Source organism: Gavia stellata, chromosome 4 (assembly GCF_030936135.1).
Source record: "Gavia stellata isolate bGavSte3 chromosome 4, bGavSte3.hap2, whole genome shotgun sequence".
NCBI lineage: Eukaryota > Metazoa > Chordata > Aves > Gaviiformes > Gaviidae > Gavia > Gavia stellata.
In genome coordinates, this window is record NC_082597.1 from 22612946 (window position 1) to 22631734 (window position 18789).

The 18789-nt window shown below is 36.9% G+C and overlaps 1 protein-coding gene across 1 annotated transcript in view; it reads right to left on the reverse strand.

Moving 5' to 3' along the window:
• Positions 1-1096: 1096 nt before the first annotated feature.
• Positions 1097-18789, reverse strand: part of IL17REL (interleukin 17 receptor E like) — a 46984-nt gene continuing 29291 nt past the window's right edge. Inside the window, exons 7-17 of the mRNA XM_059817208.1 lie at positions 18180-18319; positions 17948-18019; positions 15606-15660; positions 11793-11956; positions 9372-9419; positions 8705-8762; positions 8222-8367; positions 5572-5631; positions 4439-4496; positions 2121-2175; positions 1097-1124 (exon numbers count right to left, since the gene is read on the reverse strand). Of these exons, the coding sequence (XP_059673191.1) occupies positions 1097-1124; positions 2121-2175; positions 4439-4496; positions 5572-5631; positions 8222-8367; positions 8705-8762; positions 9372-9419; positions 11793-11956; positions 15606-15660; positions 17948-18019; positions 18180-18319 (884 nt within the window). The remainder of the gene's footprint in view (positions 1125-2120; positions 2176-4438; positions 4497-5571; positions 5632-8221; positions 8368-8704; positions 8763-9371; positions 9420-11792; positions 11957-15605; positions 15661-17947; positions 18020-18179; positions 18320-18789) is intronic.

Here is an 18789-nt window from a genome sequence, read left to right on the forward strand (position 1 = left end):
ACCCTGAAGTGTTGATATCAAAGGAGCCAAGCAGAATTTGTCCTCTTCAGGGCACATCAAAAACCTTGTGTTTCAACAGAGCAGATACATCTCTTACACCATATTTGTCTCCTGTAAATTGCTCTTTGAAAGTCTTGAAACAAAAAAACACATTCAGATGGAAAATATTTTTTATTGATCAACTTCGTGTTCCAGACCCTCACTCCCCACCCATATTCCTGATTCCACATGAGCAATTCCACATGGTTTCAGGATTTGTTATTAATCATCTTTTAGTTGACTTTATTTCCTTGTTACACAACAGGATGTAAGGATGTTTGACAGGAGTATTCAGTGAAATAAAGGCCAAATGTTTGATAATCAGTACAGTATGTAATATTATTCTCAACAATTGAGTATAAATACTGATATAAAGGAAAAAAAATACTTCAATCCTTTCCACTAAACTGTTTGCTTCTAGGCTGGATTTCCACATGACAGTTTTAAATAGCTATCAAACCAAAGACATGTACCTCCTCAGAAAAATAGGAAAGTTATCTCCAAGTCAAATACAAATGCAAACACAGAAAGCAGTTGTTAGATATATTTAAGGAATATGGTCTGTCATGGTGAGATCATCAGAATGGCATCAGAAAACAAAGGATATTACAAAGAAGGATAATGTAACAAAGCTGAGAAAACTTCCTCCATTCTTCATTTCTCTAAAACTTTTGTTCATGTTTTAAAAACAAAGATTACAAATAAGAAAATCTGAAATACTTGTTATATAGGTACACAAGGTACTATGAAAGTACTCATTTATAGCATATTGTATATAAATATTAATTTAGAAGGAAAATGTGAACCTGATTCCCTAAGTGATCGAAGACATTTTTTGTTCTGAAATACTGGGAAATGAGGAATCGTAATCCAGCTTCTTTTGGACATGTTAGAATAGGCTTAACTTGCTAAATTCTTCGCTCATGAGAATAATCTCACAGTAATTAGCAGAACTACTAACATGAGAGATGACCAGTTAGACAAGGTTTGCAAGTTACACCAAAATACAACTTGATGTTGAGAAGATGCTAAGGACCTGTAAAATGTGTTGTTAAATTCAATGCAAGGAATGCACACTCTTCATTCTAGGGAAAAAACAGAAGAGGAAAGAAGATTGGCTTTTTTTTCTCTGAAGTGTGAGAGAGTTCATTGCATCCATATATAGTTGGAGTTAAATAACAAATCTAAACATTTGTCTACAGCTTGTGGACTTGACTGTCGCAGTCCAGACAGCACTCATATGAACAAATGAATAAAACTAAGATACTTTATTCTGAATGGTATCTTCTGACAAGGGAAAGGCCAAAGACTGCCTCAAAGCAAAGATGGTAGCGCCTTCCCAACCACATGACTTGCATAACTTCTGCAAGGCTGCCTATTTTTCCCATCTTTGAACAAGGGCTTTTCAGAGTATCTCTACTCTCTCTGGAGTTCTAGGTTGCTCCCACTATTCTTGGTTGCCTCTGAAAGGGTATCCTTAAGGGAAGAGCTTTTTTAACAGCTCAGGGTCTACCAAATCATACATCCATGGGCTGCATTAATTACTGATTTGTTTACAACTTAGGAATAGGTGTTTTGCAAAGGGCTGTGGGAATGAAAAGAACCACTGGAACAGCTGAGCAGACATGTCTAATGAGTGAGAGCACAGAGGGGACTGATCTGCCAAGCAATGTCAGGGAGAAAGCAGAGGGCAGGTGCTAATAATGTGAATGTCATGCTCAGCAAATCTGAGATTGTTCCAAGGCTCTTGAAGGTTATCTTGTTACTTTACAAACTTCTCACTTCCCCTGATTATTTGTCTCCCTTTGTCCTCTCTCTTTGGCAGCAAGGCAGCTACCTCTGAAGCCAGACTGCACTGTGGTGCAATAGAGAGAGAGCAAGAGGAGAGTGAGCACAGGAGTAAGAGATGTCTTCAGTGGGGACAAGGAAAGGGGAGAGATAGGAACCTGATATTCCTGCTGGCTAGTATAAAATTCACTCAGACATTGCTTCTGTTCCTTAGAGTAGCCAATAATATGCTTTCAGGATTAACAACTCTATCAACTCTCAAAGAAGTTTTAAACTATACATTGGATGGATACCTGTGTGTCATGCCCTTTGCTGGGTTTCCATCACCGTATGTCTGACCACGAAAATCTGAAGAAACAAGTTCAAATGTAGGTTGCCATTTTGTTTTCATTATGGTTCACATATTTATTCTCAAATTAACTGGTTTGGGTTACTGTTTCATTCAGATAAGTTTCTTTTTTAATAGGTGAAAAACGCAATGCATTGCAGTATAATGCTTTCCACATGCCAGAAAATTCCTCTTGCATCGGGAAAGAGAGTAGCCTTCCTGACAGTTAGCTACACTGATTTTTTTATAATAGATACCGTCATCACTGGAACCTTGGTTTTGAGTAACAAAATACATGTTAATAACATCATGGCTCTTTTGGAGCTGCTTGGTATCTTTAACAGTGATACTTAACAATGTAAATTTCTATTTTACAAAGATATATGCAGTTTGGGGGGGTTTTTTTGTTACTTTCACTATACCGTTATGAGATAATTTCTCATTCAGTTTGACATTTTGTATAATCCAAATTGTCACAAACTATGGAAAAATCTTAGTTTTAATAGCCTCTTCACCTTTATGTAGATTGTTTTTCTTAACATCTTAGGTTCAAACACTATACATCCCAGTGTAAGAATTAATCACCCTCTATGACATTGTCTTTAAGAAACTTTCATCATCTCCTGATTTTGAAAAGCTAGTGCTTGAGAAAATATCTTTGTTATAGAAAATAAGCATTTAAGAATACAAAAGACCTTAGTAGTAATGCTATTACTGTTACATTAAAAATCTTACACATGACAAGCAGTTGATGGCTCCTGAGGAGTAATTAAGAACACAGGAATTACAGCAATGAGTTGAACCCACCTAGTTCAGTGTTCCATCTCTGACATTGACCTGTACAATCTACCTTAGAGGGAGGTTTTGGGAACACCCTCCTGGTCAGCTGGCAGAATTATCCACCCACTAATGTAGACTGCATTATCCCAAAAATATAAAGTATGGCAGAATCCATGAAGCATGAGGTTAATATCCTCTATACAACAAACATACTGATCACATATTACAGTTTGTATATTCCTGATATGCGCACAGTTTCTCAGATTTTTTTCTGAATCTCCACAAATTCTTGATCAGAACAAAAACTTGTGACAAAAAGTTCCACATTTAAATCAAATACAGTGCCCAAAAGGTTCTTTACTCAGTTTTCGGTGTTTCACCATTTTCATTTAATGCACAGACCCATTCTCTTCTACCATAAGGCAAAGTGAAATTCCCAGACTGTCATCTCTGGAGCCTTTCATTATTTTACATGTTTTCGTCATACCATTCAAATTTGTTAAAAGGAAAATATGAATAAGGAAAATGCATCCAGACTACATGAATCATAACACTCTGACTATTTAATTGATTCACCTAGAGTCAGCCTGTTATGAGTTTTTAAGTGGAGAAGAAACCTGAACTAGCATTATGCAAGTGCTTGCACAGAGAACTACATTTAGACTACAAATTCAAGCCCCCTCCTTTTTAGTATGAGGCTTCCAAATCTGAAGCTATAGTTAACTGACAGGTATTTTTAGACAACAGAGAAAATCTGTCATAGGAATCACTATGTTTACAATGAACTGGGAGGGGACGATGTTTGTTTGGATGGGTTTGAGGAGGTGTTTTTGGCAATGCACAGATTGAGCCTTCTCTCAGCTTGACTCCTTTTAGACTTTTTAGTTCTAAACTAGTCAACCCACTCCTGTGCTCTTCACTGTAAACCCCACAGCCTTAGTTCACTCTGAACTCACTAACTTCTACAATGCCTTACTTTCAGGGCTTGGAGATTTCAGAATATTCTGACTCCATGAGCATATCTGAGTGTACCTCAAATTGTCATAATAATATCCTCACCATACTTCTGCAGTGGAGGGTAGTACTACTGTCCCATTTGCAGAGGTGGGGAATTAACAGTAGGGCTCTGCTGCAATCACTACAATGACAGTACTGTGTGCCTACTTACCAAGGATTGCTTTTAACTAGTTACCTCACGTACTGTCAGCAAGGCAAATATAGGTGTGGCATGCAGATCTTAGTGTAGGATGGGAAATTCACCCAGGAAGCAGAGAAAACAGGCAGCCACAAAAGTTGCCCTTGCAGTAGCTAATTAAAAGCTAGTTGAGGTGTATGAGTCCATTGTCTATAAAGGAAGCTGAGCATTATCTAGCTCAAATGCAGACATCTGCATTCAGTCAGGTGAATCCCACCTCAGTTTCCCAATGAAAACACACTTCACCTGAGATGCTCTCTTCTGTACAGTCAAGACCTAATTCTTCTGTTGTTATTGTTCATACTTACCACAGTGGATATCACAGATCTGCAGTGGAACTGAATAATCTACATCTGTCCTCCAACCCTTTTAAAAGAAAGAATTGAGGCTTATTCCCCTTTCAGCAGAACTGTTACTAAACACTTGTGTTGACAAAATGAGATTGTTTTATTAGTTTACTCAAGTGACTGCATTTTTTAATCTGTTTTTAAATAAATGCATATGGAGGTTGCTGGTCTACTGTATATTTAGTGAGTTGCAATCACTTTTAAGTTTCTGAATGATAAAGTTTCTAAATGATAAAGCTAATCAGATTTTTTTTGGGGGGGACACAACTGTATTCTGACAGATAATGTCTCATTTACAAAATAAATTATTTATGCAGGAAAACATCAATTTTACCACCAAATCTGATTTTTCACTAGGGAAAGAAGAACAACTCTCATTACCCAGAAGGCTCTTGCCAGTCTCACTTTCATCTTGCCCCTTTCTTCCTAGCAGCAGAAAGTGAGGCTGACAAGGGCCTTCCAGGGCAGGTGCTGGAGCCTCGCAGCTCCGGCTGTCAGTATCCCTTGTTCCGGAGTTTGCTGAGAACACTAACTCCAGAGAGGAATAAATCTATCAGCTTCATGCTCATTTTCTATTAATGTTGTCTTAATAAATTCATCTACGGAAATAGTGCACAAAAATGTCAGAAATAATTTGCTCAGCTCTGCTTTCAGGAGTGCTAATTCTAGCATACTATGCACTTACTGTGCTGTTTGCTATCTGCCTAACCTTTTCCAGCTAATGTTAATTTTTGAAAAATTCGTCTATGATTTACCTGGATCTTTTGATACCTTGGAATTTTTTATTACAAAGGAACATATAAAGACAGGATTAGCAATTTCCTGATGATATCCCTTTATCTGCCACTGACAAAGGAGCAAGATCATGGAGAGCAACTTCTCTGTTAATTAATGTCATCTCAACAAGAGGTGGCGGCAGCACATCAAGCTATAAATAATGCTCTTTGCTAACTCCATTCACACAGTAATCAGATTTGGCTGGGAGGACAAAGCAGCGAGAGTGCCTGATGGTTTTCTTTCTTCTTTTTTCTTTTTTTTTTTTTTTATGATTTGTTTATTTTCTACAGAGTACCTGGCAAAATCAAGACACATACCTGAATGCAAATTGTTGACCTACACATTTCCCGTGACATAGTGATTGATACAGAATCTCCCTAATGAAAAGAAAAAAAAATTGAAAACTATGATTTTCCATACCCTGGAACAATGAAAATATATTGTGACTCTCCAGCTCTTTGGTTTGTTTGCCAATAATGCTACATGTTCTACTGTGTCAGAAAATTAACAAAGTATGTAATCATTATGGAGGTTATTTATTTTCAGAGATATCCCCAGATCTCAATGACCATAAGCAGCTGGTGTAGTTTTGCCAAGCATAATTTGGGCAGCACAGGAAGAGGGCTAATGTTCCTGTATTTTATGAAGCATCATAAGGCAGGTCACAGAGGGAGGCTGTAGCTGCTCACACCATGTTAGCAAATGAGCACCTTCACTTCTTTTCCCTGGTGTACATGAGTTGAAGGAATGACCCTTTCTTTACAGTTCTTCTGGACTTCCCATCACATTGTATGCTGAGAACAAGTTCAGCCTTAGGATAAAATTGTCCTAAATGACTGGTCTGACACTTAACGTTTGATTGTTTATGGTTTGTCCTCAAAATAATGTTAGTTACTCCACTGATAGCTATGAATCCTAAACTGCTTTCTTTAGTGTGGCAAACTCCTAAAATAATTTTGGGCAAATTAGGTGAATATGTTCTTTTCCAAGCTCGACTGAACAGGGATTACTAGGTAGAGAATGAACTTTGGTTTCTGGGAATACAGAGATAAGTCTTGATGAAAACTCTGTGTATATTGCTCATGGTGTTGAGACAGGAACTGTATGTAATTTATGTGGGCTCTCATTCTGTAACAGTAGCAGAGGACATAACAGCTTTGTACCAGAGGGAAGAAAACAGCATTTTTAAATGCATCAGTGCCCTTCATGAAACACACACTTCAATACCTAGCTGTGATTTATTGGTGCTCCACTATTACCCTTCTTACTTCGCAATTCACACATGGAACCTTTAAAACCAGAAAGTCCAAACTCCACAAATTTCACATGAAATAAGCCGGTTGAAGGGAAGTGCCACTCTAAGTGTTCACTGAACATAGTGTTTGACAACTCTTCTACCGTACAGATCTCCATCTCTGCTGGTAATGCAGCATTTCCCCAGATACCTTGCCCCATTAGAACAGACTCTTGATAGCGCCACCAATGCCCTCTGTGGTCTCTGTTGATTAGGATAGCTGTTTTTTCCCAGGCCATTCCCTGTGATTATTCAGCTCTGGGATCTCCTGCAGGAGCAGTTATCATGTTCTGCCTAAGCATGTCCTCAGCTTGAGCAGCAAAGCTGAGTTGGGAAACTCTGCTTTTAACAACTGCCCTGTTACATTCAGCACCAGAGATATAATAAAGACCTAAACTGATTCATTATAAAATAAATTCAGCTTACAGCGTCCACCCCTTTGAGTTTAAGAAGTCCTTATTCATAGCTGCCTGCTTGTCAGCTGTCCCCTGGTATGTGCATCCTGCACACTGAAAGCATCAGAGGTATTTGAAAAAGTCACAGTTGCAGCATGTACCTGCATACAGTGGCAAAGAAAGAAGTACAGCTGGAATATATCCTAAAAAGGTGTGACCTAAGGCACATCCCCCTACAGCAGAGTAAAGTCTATGGGCACAGTCAGGAATAACAGTAGAAATCACAACATCTGGATTTCTCAGCTTTCTCAAAATCCATCATATGATATCTCATATACCTGGTCAGTGGAGCAGACAGCAGGAGCACACATTTAGGGGTGGATGTAAGACTACTGAGGAGCTGGCTGCTGTACCAGCAGGATGCCTTTCAGCATAGTGGTCCTAGCAGCTCCTAGGACCTGTCCTGCTAATATTCTCCTATCTGAAAAATAATGCTATGGCTACTCTTCTGCTCTTTGACCCCACTTTCCAGATGTACCTCTCAGTAGATCACAGGTCAGGCCAACAAAGGTAACTCTGGTAGGCAGGGTTGAAGGGCAAGGGTAAGCCACAGTGCTGCATTGAAAATGTGTGAGATACAGGCTTAGTTGCAAGAGAGGAATAAGGCTCTCATTTCATGACTAGATGCTGCCTGAAACAGAAATCTCACCCTCCCATAATCTTTTCCCTCTCTCCCCCACTTTGCTGGAAGAAGCAGTTGTGTAGTCACACAGTCAGCCAGCTCAAAAAGCTAATTTGGCTGAAAACTTACCTTTTTTGTGTGTTGAGTTTGTTTTGGCAGCTGTGAGATTTAGAGTGGCTCAAGATCATCATGGATTTATACCTCAAGTCTTACATTTCATGATGTGAGATTTGCCAGGTCAGCTGTATCAGTGACCCATATATGAAATACTAGCACTAACTGATACTAATATTTGCTATACACATAATAGAAATACTACACCACAAAAAAATGTTAAAAGAATATTAAGGTTCCACGCAATAGTCACTTCCTTTGATGTGACTCATTTGTCTTCAGGATCCTTATTTATTTCTTGCTTCAGTGTGAGATCAGAATGAGAACTACATGCATTAAAAATGTTCCAGTAATTGTTCCAATATGTACATGCATGGGTTTATTAATGCTTTCAAGCTGCAAAGTGATAAATGGAATAATAAATGAATGCAGTTAGATATGCTTAAAAGTCTTACAATGTTTAAGAAATAATATATACAAACCACAGAGACTGAATGGTGCATCCCAACAGATTCACATGAGGCCAGCTGCGTCCTGTTACACACAAGCACTGAGAACTGTGCCTTGGTTTGGGATGTGAAGAAAACTTGTATTTGTTCTGCAACTGCAGCAGTTCTCATTTTCCAAGCTGATATTAGGGAAAAGACTTACTTTTAGATGTACAAGGACCATATATTACCTTATAAATTGTTATATTTAAAATAAATGTCTTTTTAATTAGTTAAGTGCCATCAAATGATATGCAAGTAATTACTCTGAGTCCCACAAGTTACTTTTTACACCAATAAACACTTGATCTACTGAGGATACATAGAAGTAGCAAGCTGACAAATCTTTTTGCCGTAATTTACAAGCTACAATGATGTGAACATATCTCACTTGCTTACTGAAAAAGGCTCATATCTAGTAACTGATTTAAATATTTTTCACAATTTAATATTATGTAATTTAAAAAGTATATTTACCTGGAAATTCTCCATGAGCAAATGGACATTTAACCCAAGAGCCTTGCTTGGTTGTAAACTGAAAGCAGAGAAATCTGTTAGGACAACTGTTTTTTCAATTTCCATCTGTGGCTACAGATTCAACCAGAGATGACCAGTGCATTCCAGAAAGTTGCAGAAGGTGAATTCACAGCTTTCCTCGTCTATGGTATCTTCCAACCCTTGATTTAAATTAGGTCTAAGATATTTATGCACATGCTTATTTTACAGAAACATGTCGTTCCACTGACTTCAAAGCATTTAGCATTCATTTCTCAACTGGAATTAAAAAAAGGTAATCCAGTAAATGTAGTGTATCAATCAATTTTATTACCAAATGTTTAATATGGAAAACTTTATATGTTAAGTTTAGTGCATGCTTTGGAGTTTGCATTGACCTAAACCATTTTTCCTGTTTTTCTTAAGCAGAAAAAACAGAGGGCCCAATCTGACCTGTGTCCTGTCATCGCTGCTGCACTTCCAAAGAACCTCCTTTTAATCTAATCTTTCAGATTTCATTCATTCTTACTTCCTATTCATCAGAGCTATGAAACAAAATATTGATCCTAAAGAACACTAGCAACTCTATTTTTTTAGAGCTGACAGAAAGAGAGCAGTTAATAGGTGTTTTACAAAGAAATCCCTTTACCTTCATGCAAAGTCTCGGGTGAGTGTCCACACGAGAATATTTAACCTGCTTGAAAAGACAGCACTCAGCATTAGCTAGTTTCATTAACTAATTTCACAAAATCCATTCCGCAAAATTTGCGTGGTTTGATTACTGAGAAGGGAACAGGTTTGTTTACTTTATAAACATCCTAGGAAGTTAATCACATAAAATAGTAAGAATAGAAACAACCACTACTTTGGATTACTGAATAATTTGCTTCTTTTTATCTGTAACATGTAGCATTTTTTATAGTCAGTCTGACCCATTAGAGCTAAATTAATTGATTCTATGGTAGTTTGTGTACAAAATTCTGATTACACAGTCGTTTTGTTTCAGTCCCTTGTTTACCACTCATCAACAACTCAGCAGAACATTTAAATACACACCCAAAAGTGTTGTTCCACCTTCAGTTCAGAAATTTTTCAATTTTCCATATCCCTATTCCAGAAAAGCCTTAAACGTAGACTGAATTTTAGACATCCACTTAAGTGACCTACAAAATGTTGCTTTCTTGATTAACAACTGTTTACCCACCACAGACTTCAGCATAAAAAGTCTTGCCTCATATAAACAATTACTACCCATATAAGTGATCTTACTTAAATAAACACTGTTGCTCAAGTGACTGAGCACAATGGACCCTACACACAACACATGGCATCATGACCAAAGCGACACCTATTTCCTGTAACTTTTTTGAGCAGAACACAATGGGTATTCTCGGGTATGTCTACAATGGGGTCACAGAAGGTAGTTCTGTCAGCATCCACTCAGATATGGAGACAGCACATTGTCATCGACAGAGAAAACCCCACCCTAATTAGAGAGAAGAGTTATGTAGCTTTTGGGCCTAAGTCGGTACATGTGCATGGTGTTAGAGTGTGCAGCATTGTGTAGATTTACTGGCAGAGCTGGCACTATGTGAGAAATCTCTGCAGTAGTCTCCAGCACACTATAGAGATGTTCTTCAGGGCTACAGTACAAGAAATGGACCAAATTCAATATCAAATCTTTTAGAATTAATTAGGAAAAAGGGAAAATTCATCCTGTTCATGAGTATTAATAAATACAGGAAAACATTCATCATCTGTAATAAACTAATCTTGGATTGTGTTCTGGGTAATAGATATGACCATTACCAGCCAAACCTCATTTTAGGCTTCTTTCTCTTTTTTTTGTTTTTTTTTTTTTTCCTTGCCTTTTTCTTTCCTGCAAGCAATGAGTTGTGCTTGTTGTCAGCAGATGATGAATCCCATAGGGACCACTCACATTTATAAAATGAAATATATTTGGGTTTGCAAAATCAAAGCTTTGTTGAAACCCATAAAATGGTGAAGCTGAACAATCACTAAACATTTGGCCAGGAGTTCCTAATCAAAAAAGAATTCAACAGTCTTGAGTCAGCCCCTCAAAATCATGTCATCAAAATAATACTCATAAAGTTTCAAAAATTAACAATTTGTATTTGATTTTATTTGCCTTTTCAGTCGTTACCTCAAGCTTACCAGCTTCTCTCCACAATCAGGAAAGCCTGAAACCTACTTTTCAAGATGAAAGCCAGAATTCTAACCAACCTCATAAATCCAGTGCATTCAGCATCGTGAGACTTCACATTGAAGTATTAAGCAGTTCAAAATACATGCAATGAAAACTCTTTTCAATTTTAGAACATAAGTGCTGGAAGAACGGAGGAATCTGATATTTCAACACCCACAATTTCAAGACATTAGACCAGTTTGAGGAAGGCACTTCAAAGAGACTTGAATAGAGTACAAAACAATCATGCCCTACCAAGGTACTGTTATGTCTCCAGTAAGATTTAAAGAGATTTAGCTTCATCTCACTCACATTTTGGCTGTCTAAATCTTAAATATCCAAATGTGATCTAATCACAATAGACTCTTGTCATAGTCAGTGAAGAGAAAGAAATCCTTCCCATCTTCAGAGAGAAATCCTCCCAACCTTTCTTATATGCCTGTCTTCAGATGACAAGAGTTGTGGTCTCAATATGTCTGTTTCATTTACTTACTTTAAAGGGAATTATGAGATGAGTAGCGTAGACTTGAACACCTATCTTTTAGACAGCAAAGTCAGGGCAGATGAATCATACCTTTAGTATAAATGAAAAGCAGACCCTATTTACACCAAGCAATTTAGCAAACATTACTAGCTTCACAGTCATCTCCACTTTTTATTTCTTAATAGTGAGTCAGTCAATATGAGCTCTTTGAATAAATCATGTGGTTAGTGTACAAGAACAAACTGTGATTATGAATAGTTTAAAGTATCAGCAAAGAGAGGAATTTGCAACTGCTCTTATTCCAAAGTCTAGCTCTTCACATTATGCCTTTGGTCATGGCCTTTAATCTCACAGTTTGAATAAATCTGCATAGCTCTTACTTTCTCAGGAGAATTTTTGGAAGAGTTTTGTATATCTTCACAGTGGTCGTTAGACTTCATTAACCTGCATAGGTTGACCATGACAAGCACAGGACAGGCTGGCTCCCAAGCTAGGGTTTGTGTTGCTGGGTTGTAAACAATGTTATCCCATAGCACCTCCGTATCTGTGCACAAAGAGTGGAAACATTATTCAATATGTCTAAAAATGAATCAAAATTGTTCATAAATCTGGTACCTATATATGTGCTTAAAACCAAAAGCATTGCTTTTCCTTTTTTTTTGAGGAAATGGCCTCAAGTTGCACCAGGGAAGGTTTAGGCTGGATATTAGGAAAAATTTCTTTACTGAGAGAGTGGTGAAGCATTGGAACAGGCTGCCCAGGGAGATGGTGGAGTCACCCTCACTGGAGGTGTTCAAGGAACATGTGGACGTGGCATTGTGGGACATGGTTTAGTGGCCATGGTGGTGTTGGGTTGATGGTTGGACTTGATGATCTTACAGGTCTTTTCCAACCTTAATGATTCTGTGATTCTGTAATTCTGTGATTCCATTTCCTTGTCGTTTTCACCAATCAGAACTGCAGTGTTTCACATTATAACAGTGTAAAACTTGAATTCATCCCACCAAAGTGTTGGCATTTACCAGAGGCACTCAACCTGAGAGCTTAGCCTTACCAGTCTCCCATTATGGTGATAGATAGGCATCACCAGGGAATGATGCCTCGGCTCTTAAGTAGGCTGCACTTGAAGTGCATTCACTGCCCATCAATCACAGGGGGAGTGTAACACAAGTAAATTCCTAACCAAGACCTTCAGTTAACTGTTTATGGTAAATTGGAATTAATCCATACATTAGTGACTAGAGGTCATGGTATTGGAGATTCAGACTCTGTGTGTCTTGTGTAGGACTTATATACATACAATGTATATGTAACAAGATAAATTCAAGCCTTTAGCTGAGTATCAAGAACTCCAACAGTAAACAAAGCTGTGCAAGTAATTCACAGCAAACAATTTTTCTACAGCATTTATATAAACCTTCTTTCTATGTATACTGGGCATACCGTAATTTCAGAGCTAGTCAACATATATTTGGGGATATCTTAAATAGGCACTATTATAAAATAAAAGCTGTCTTATTTACTTGATTGGTCAAATTTGTCACTTTGTACTGACTTGCTTTTCCATTTAGCTGCATGTGGATGAGAGACTTTCCAGCATGAAATTCAAACTTATATTTCAGTTCATACTCCAAGAAGTAATTTGGAAAGTTTTATATTTGCCTAAAAGTCAGAAATAGGAGAAAAATACATTTCTGCAACTCTTTGTGAAGCAATAACTTGAAAACGTGGCCAGATGGATGTTCGAGAGGAGTGAACAAACAATACCCATGACTAGAAAATGTAGCAAAGTGAAGAAGCACAGTCTACATCAAAGAATGGAAATACAGGTGTCCAAATTCAACTCCCATCAAGCATAACAACAATTCCTATTGGTATTGCTTCCCTCAGAAATGTCCTGAAATAAAACCTTTTGATATTTTCTAATAGAAACCTTCCAGTCCCTTTAATTCTGCCAAGCCTCTTGCTGTCTTAACTTTGTGTCCCAATGCATATAGATCAAAATATTGAAACTTTCTATGAAGTGGAAATTTTTATTCTGTTTTTAAAAAATGCTGGAAATTTTGATTCTTTTTTAAAAATGCTGTTTTTAAGAAATGGACATGTACTATAAAGCTAATGTTTAGAGAATATTTAACCTACTGCAAAGTCCTGGGTCCCAACAGTTCTGACAGTTTTCACAGCTATGTTTTGAATGTTATAGGAGTCTGTAATAATGTAGCTATAATGTAAGTGCAATCCTAAGAGTTAAGAGAAATGCACCACAATTAAGACTTTTCAGGTTTGTTTCCAGGCCTGCTCATTGACTTATTACCTTGTACTCCTTTGTGGCATCTACTTATTTACATCATAATAAAGATGCTCATTCATCTTCAGTCTCATATAATTACATTGTTTAGTAACCAATAGACATTATTTTTTCCTTTTTTTCTTCTCTTAGTTACATCAGCCCAAAAGAGTTATTACGTAGAGGAGCTTCTTTCTGATACACAACTGTTAATTATTACCTCCTACCACAGAACTAAATTGATAATCCCAACTTTATTACATCAACAATAAGAACCAATCTACTTTAGATATTCCAGCAAACAGAGCTGTCAGTTAGCAAAAAGAAAGATTTAGAAAGAAAAAAATGTGGCTCAAAAGCTGGAGCTCCTTACATGCTTAAATAGCTGGGTGCTAGAGTCTGAAAAATTGCTTGAGATTCCTGATAGTTGAGTAAACGAAAAGTATAGCTGTAAAACAGTATTTCCCATATTCACTTCCTTATCAAAGCTATAAGATAAGTTTTCAATTGTAATTGTCCATTGGAGCTTCCTAAATGGACAGAAATAAGCTTCAAGAGCTTCAGCGTGCCAAAGCACATACTGCCTTTCCTCTGACTTCATAAAGCTTTGTAACCTATGCTTCAGCTATACCCATAGTCCTGATTCAATGGCATCAGAGAGGAGAATGACTGAAGTAGGAGGGGAAGGAAAAGAAGCAGAATACAGAAGGAAGGAAGGAAGGAATCATGGGATTCATGAGCCAAATTTCCTGCACTTGCAAAGAATAACCATCCCAAGCACAGGAAATAGGTAGAGATAGGAGAAAATTTGGAAGAAAAGAACCTGAGACCCAGCCTCAGGCTGAACAGCTACTAGGAATAGAGGTTAGGACTTCATACTGCAGATGGCCAACAGGCTTTGCTTTGATGACCTTAAAACCAGATCTGACTACATGACATAGACATAGACATAGCTACAGACTGAGCTTGAGCATTCCTGTAAGTGCTCTCTATTGCATAAACAGAGAAAAAAATACCTTTTTATTTAGTCAAACTGCTACAGAGGAATTATAGTGTCACAAACACTATATTCTGCCACAATAAAATAAATCAGAAATGAAGACTGGGCTAACTAAAGAGGAAATTGCTTCCATTTTAACACAATTGTATCGGTCCTGCAAGAATGTGAAAGGATTACAGTGAATGTGTATGCAGTTTAATGAAGTTTGGATGTGCTGTTATGGGTTGGTGGTTTTATTCTCTCTCATGTTTGTTTTTTTTTTTTAAATCAAATACTAAAATCCCTTAATGGGTTTCTTAGAACAGTCTGGGGAAAAATATTGTTGTACTTATGTTGGCCTTAACACACTAAAACACTTTTTCAGGCTATGCTTTTTTCTATCTGCCTAGTAAGACCTTCACTAAAGACCTACATAATATGACAATTTCTTTTTCAGCTGTCATCTCAGACCAAACTCTGACTTTGCTGGAAAACTGTGTGAATAATTTCCCATTAAGTATGGGAACTCCCATATGCAGTTAACTGTCTTCTTTTTCAACTCCCTGTTTACTCCTTTAAGTTGGGTGTTGTACACCTTCTTCAAATCTTTCCTTGAAGCCCTCTTCTCACATCAGCATTTCAAAACTGACCTCAGTGGCTTTTCTTCCTTCTAGCCAGTTTGCGTGTGACTTAAGAAAATGTGGGAAATGACTAGAAAGTTACTTAGTGTTTATATTGGCATAAACTTGGTGAACAATTTGTTCTGAAAGTAAGTTATTTCGTCTACCCACAGTATAACAAACCAATATAACTATTTCCTTGAAGTTTGGCAATGTATGGTTTTCACCTTAGATGAATTTCAAATTGTGACATACTACTGGAGATGCTGAAAATCACTCATATAAAGAGTAATCACACAATACTTGCCATTTTCAAAGGGGCAAAGTTGTATCCTCCTTGCATCTGGAATTGCCAGCCAACCCTACAACCCAAAAAGTGGCCATTAGCTATAGATTCTCAGATACACCAGTTTTTAACATTTCAGACAGAATGTGACAGAAAACCTTTCCACCAAAGATAAAGATGCTATGTTTATTAGAAAGCTTTTTTTAAAGGATGTTTTGCACTAGATATCTATATTATTGTTCATCATTAGGGGGATTGGAGCTGATGAACTAAGGTGATCCCTTCTAGCGCTATATTCCTACTATTTCTGAGTCATATATTTAGCCCAAATTCATTTAGAAAGTCTTCCAGTCTGATTTTCATTAAGTTTCTTACAGTGTCATTACTTTCTAGGGGTATCAAAAGACATAATGCAACACTACAAATACACTCATAAATATGTAATTGCATAATACCAGATCTCCTGGCCTTTGTTATGGTAAAGGATGTAGCCTTAAAATCTGAGGACTAACACTTAACCCAATCTGCAAGTGTATGTGCATGGCTGTTACTATACCCTAATTATTTAGTTTCATGTGCAAATGTTTTTACTACTCATAATTCCCATCTGTTTGCTCAGCAATCATATTGTGGAATTCTCTGTGTATATGCTGAGAGGAATAACATCTTTCCAGTGACCTCATACCTTTCAGAGTGGAATAAAAAAAAATCCCTAAGCATAGAAGAGACCTTGCGGTTCAATTCACATATTAAGGTCTGTCATTTTAGATGCCTACAACGTATACATTGGAGTGTGACTAAAATGCCCAAATTACTATTACAGTAGCCATATGAAGATCTAGCCAATGCAGCCAGCGGAGTCTAGAGTGCCAGCCAGCACATCCCAAAATAGTCATCTACATTTGGTCAGTTGAGTAACTGACTGCATTAACTACATCTCCATTGACTATAAGAGTTTAGACAGCTAATTCAAATGTAGATACCTGCATCTGGACATCTACATTTAGGTATCTTAATCCACAAGGTAAACCTTACCCCAAAATTCACTGAGAAACTAGGTCACATAGTATCTTTATATCTTACCAAGATAATTTTAAATTGGTTTGGTGACTTTTTATTCCTTTTTATGAAAGATATTCCAAAATCTCACTTCTCAGAGTATCAGAAAAAAATCTGTAGCTATCCTGAATATATTTACAGAATGAAGTTTATCCCTCTTCATTCTTGCAGCAAGAATGGCTTTAGCTTAAAAAATCTGTTCTTTTTCCTTGTAAGTGACCCTTCTGATGTGTATTTAGACAACAAACATATTTTCTCTTTGCATGTGTTTTACCAGGCTAACGAAAACTTGTTCTTTGAATCCTCTTTATAAGACTGTCTCTCCATTCCCCAACCATTCTAGATTCTTTATGTACACCTTCCATTTGAATTAATCTTTCTTGAATATGGATACAAGAATTGCCTACAGTATTTCAAAGAAGACCTTGCCCATACTTTCCTGTCAGCTTGGAATAATCTAACCCTCTAGACCTGTGTTCACAATCTAACCCTCTAGATGTTTGTTCACATTTACATCATGTAAGCATGTTAATTTAATCATCCTGTGATGAACTATTATACCCAGATCTTTTTTCCTCCACTGTTATTTCTAAATGAGGTTTTGCATTTTACAGCAAGAATTCTTTTTATCAGAGCAAGTGCATGAACTTGCACTTCATCCTCCCTTAGTTATTTCACATATGAAGATCTCTAGTCTCTTCCAATTATCCGGACCCTCTTCCATTTTGATTACACCTCTCAACTGTATTATCAGCAAATCTCATTAACATGTTCCCACCTTTTATGCCCATGTCATTGACAAAAGCATTTATATAAGAACTGCTCTAAGTGTGGTCCTTAAATAACCTTCCTACTAGCACAGCCCCGTTCAACAGTAGTCGAGTTAGCCCTCCAGCTAGGTATTATCTACCATACAAATCTTGTTCTCGCTCCCAGCTTCCTCAATTCCTCTTTTAGTTTCTCATGCCATACTATATCAAATGCTATGCTGAAATTCAGTCAGATTAAATTTTCTGTCTTTTCATTGCTTATAAAAAATCAGTCAAATTAATCTTACACAATACTTTCCATAAATTAATGTAAATTGTATCCCATTTTCTTCTTATCTCCATGTTTTAATTAGTGTTTCCTAAAAAAATCTCTTCTACATTTACATAATCATGAGGCCAGACAAGTTTTAGTCAAAAACTTAGGTCTAGAGCCTTTTTCTACAGATTTTTCCTCATTTCTTAGCAAAAATCCCAGATAAAATTTCTTTATTCAGAAACAGAAGTATGTACCAAATTCCAGACTGTATTAATTACCTCAATGCAAAGACAAGGGAGTAGCTGAGAATATTTCAGAGAAACTGATTTTAAAGATTCCTTCCCTTTTATCTGAAATGAAAAAGGTAGTCATGAATCCAGGACAGCAAATTACTTTTAATAAAGCCAAACAAAGATATAGAAGGGCATTTCCTACAACTATGACCTCAATGAGCACTTCCACCTACAAGTCACCCCCCAGTTCAACAAACTGCTTTGAGCTTTAACTCACCACAGCAAATGCCCCTACATCTTCACAGGTAAACCATTTGTGGCACAGGCGAACAAAATAATCTTGATCTTGAAGAAAGTTGGATACATTCACTGATATAATTTTCCTTGCCCTGTCTACATTATAATCAAACTTTCCAGCTGAAAAAGAAAATTCAAGCATGAAATTATCACATCTGTTTCTTTATTATTTTGTTATTTCCTTATAAAAGGTACAGAATCTATTTCATAACTTGATGGAGATGAAATTTAACATCTATAGATTCTTACCTAGGATGTTTGAAATAATTCTTTTTATATCCTGATATTCCTAAAGGTATTCTTATTTTATGAGGTATAATAATTTTTACGAGAATAAATTTCATTATTACTCCATGTTAAATTAGCATTGGCAATACTGAGAGGCCAGGACACCTATGGATTGTACCTCAACCTTAGTACTTGAAATGTTATGTAGTTCATGTACAAATACTTGAAATATACACACTAATACTACTACAAAAGCTGGTTATCCCACGGTTCCAATTTCATTACACAGAGAATATGTGCAACTATGTTAGACAAATACAATATGTGGGGGGATGTTTAATTCTTTTTATATTCATGAGTAT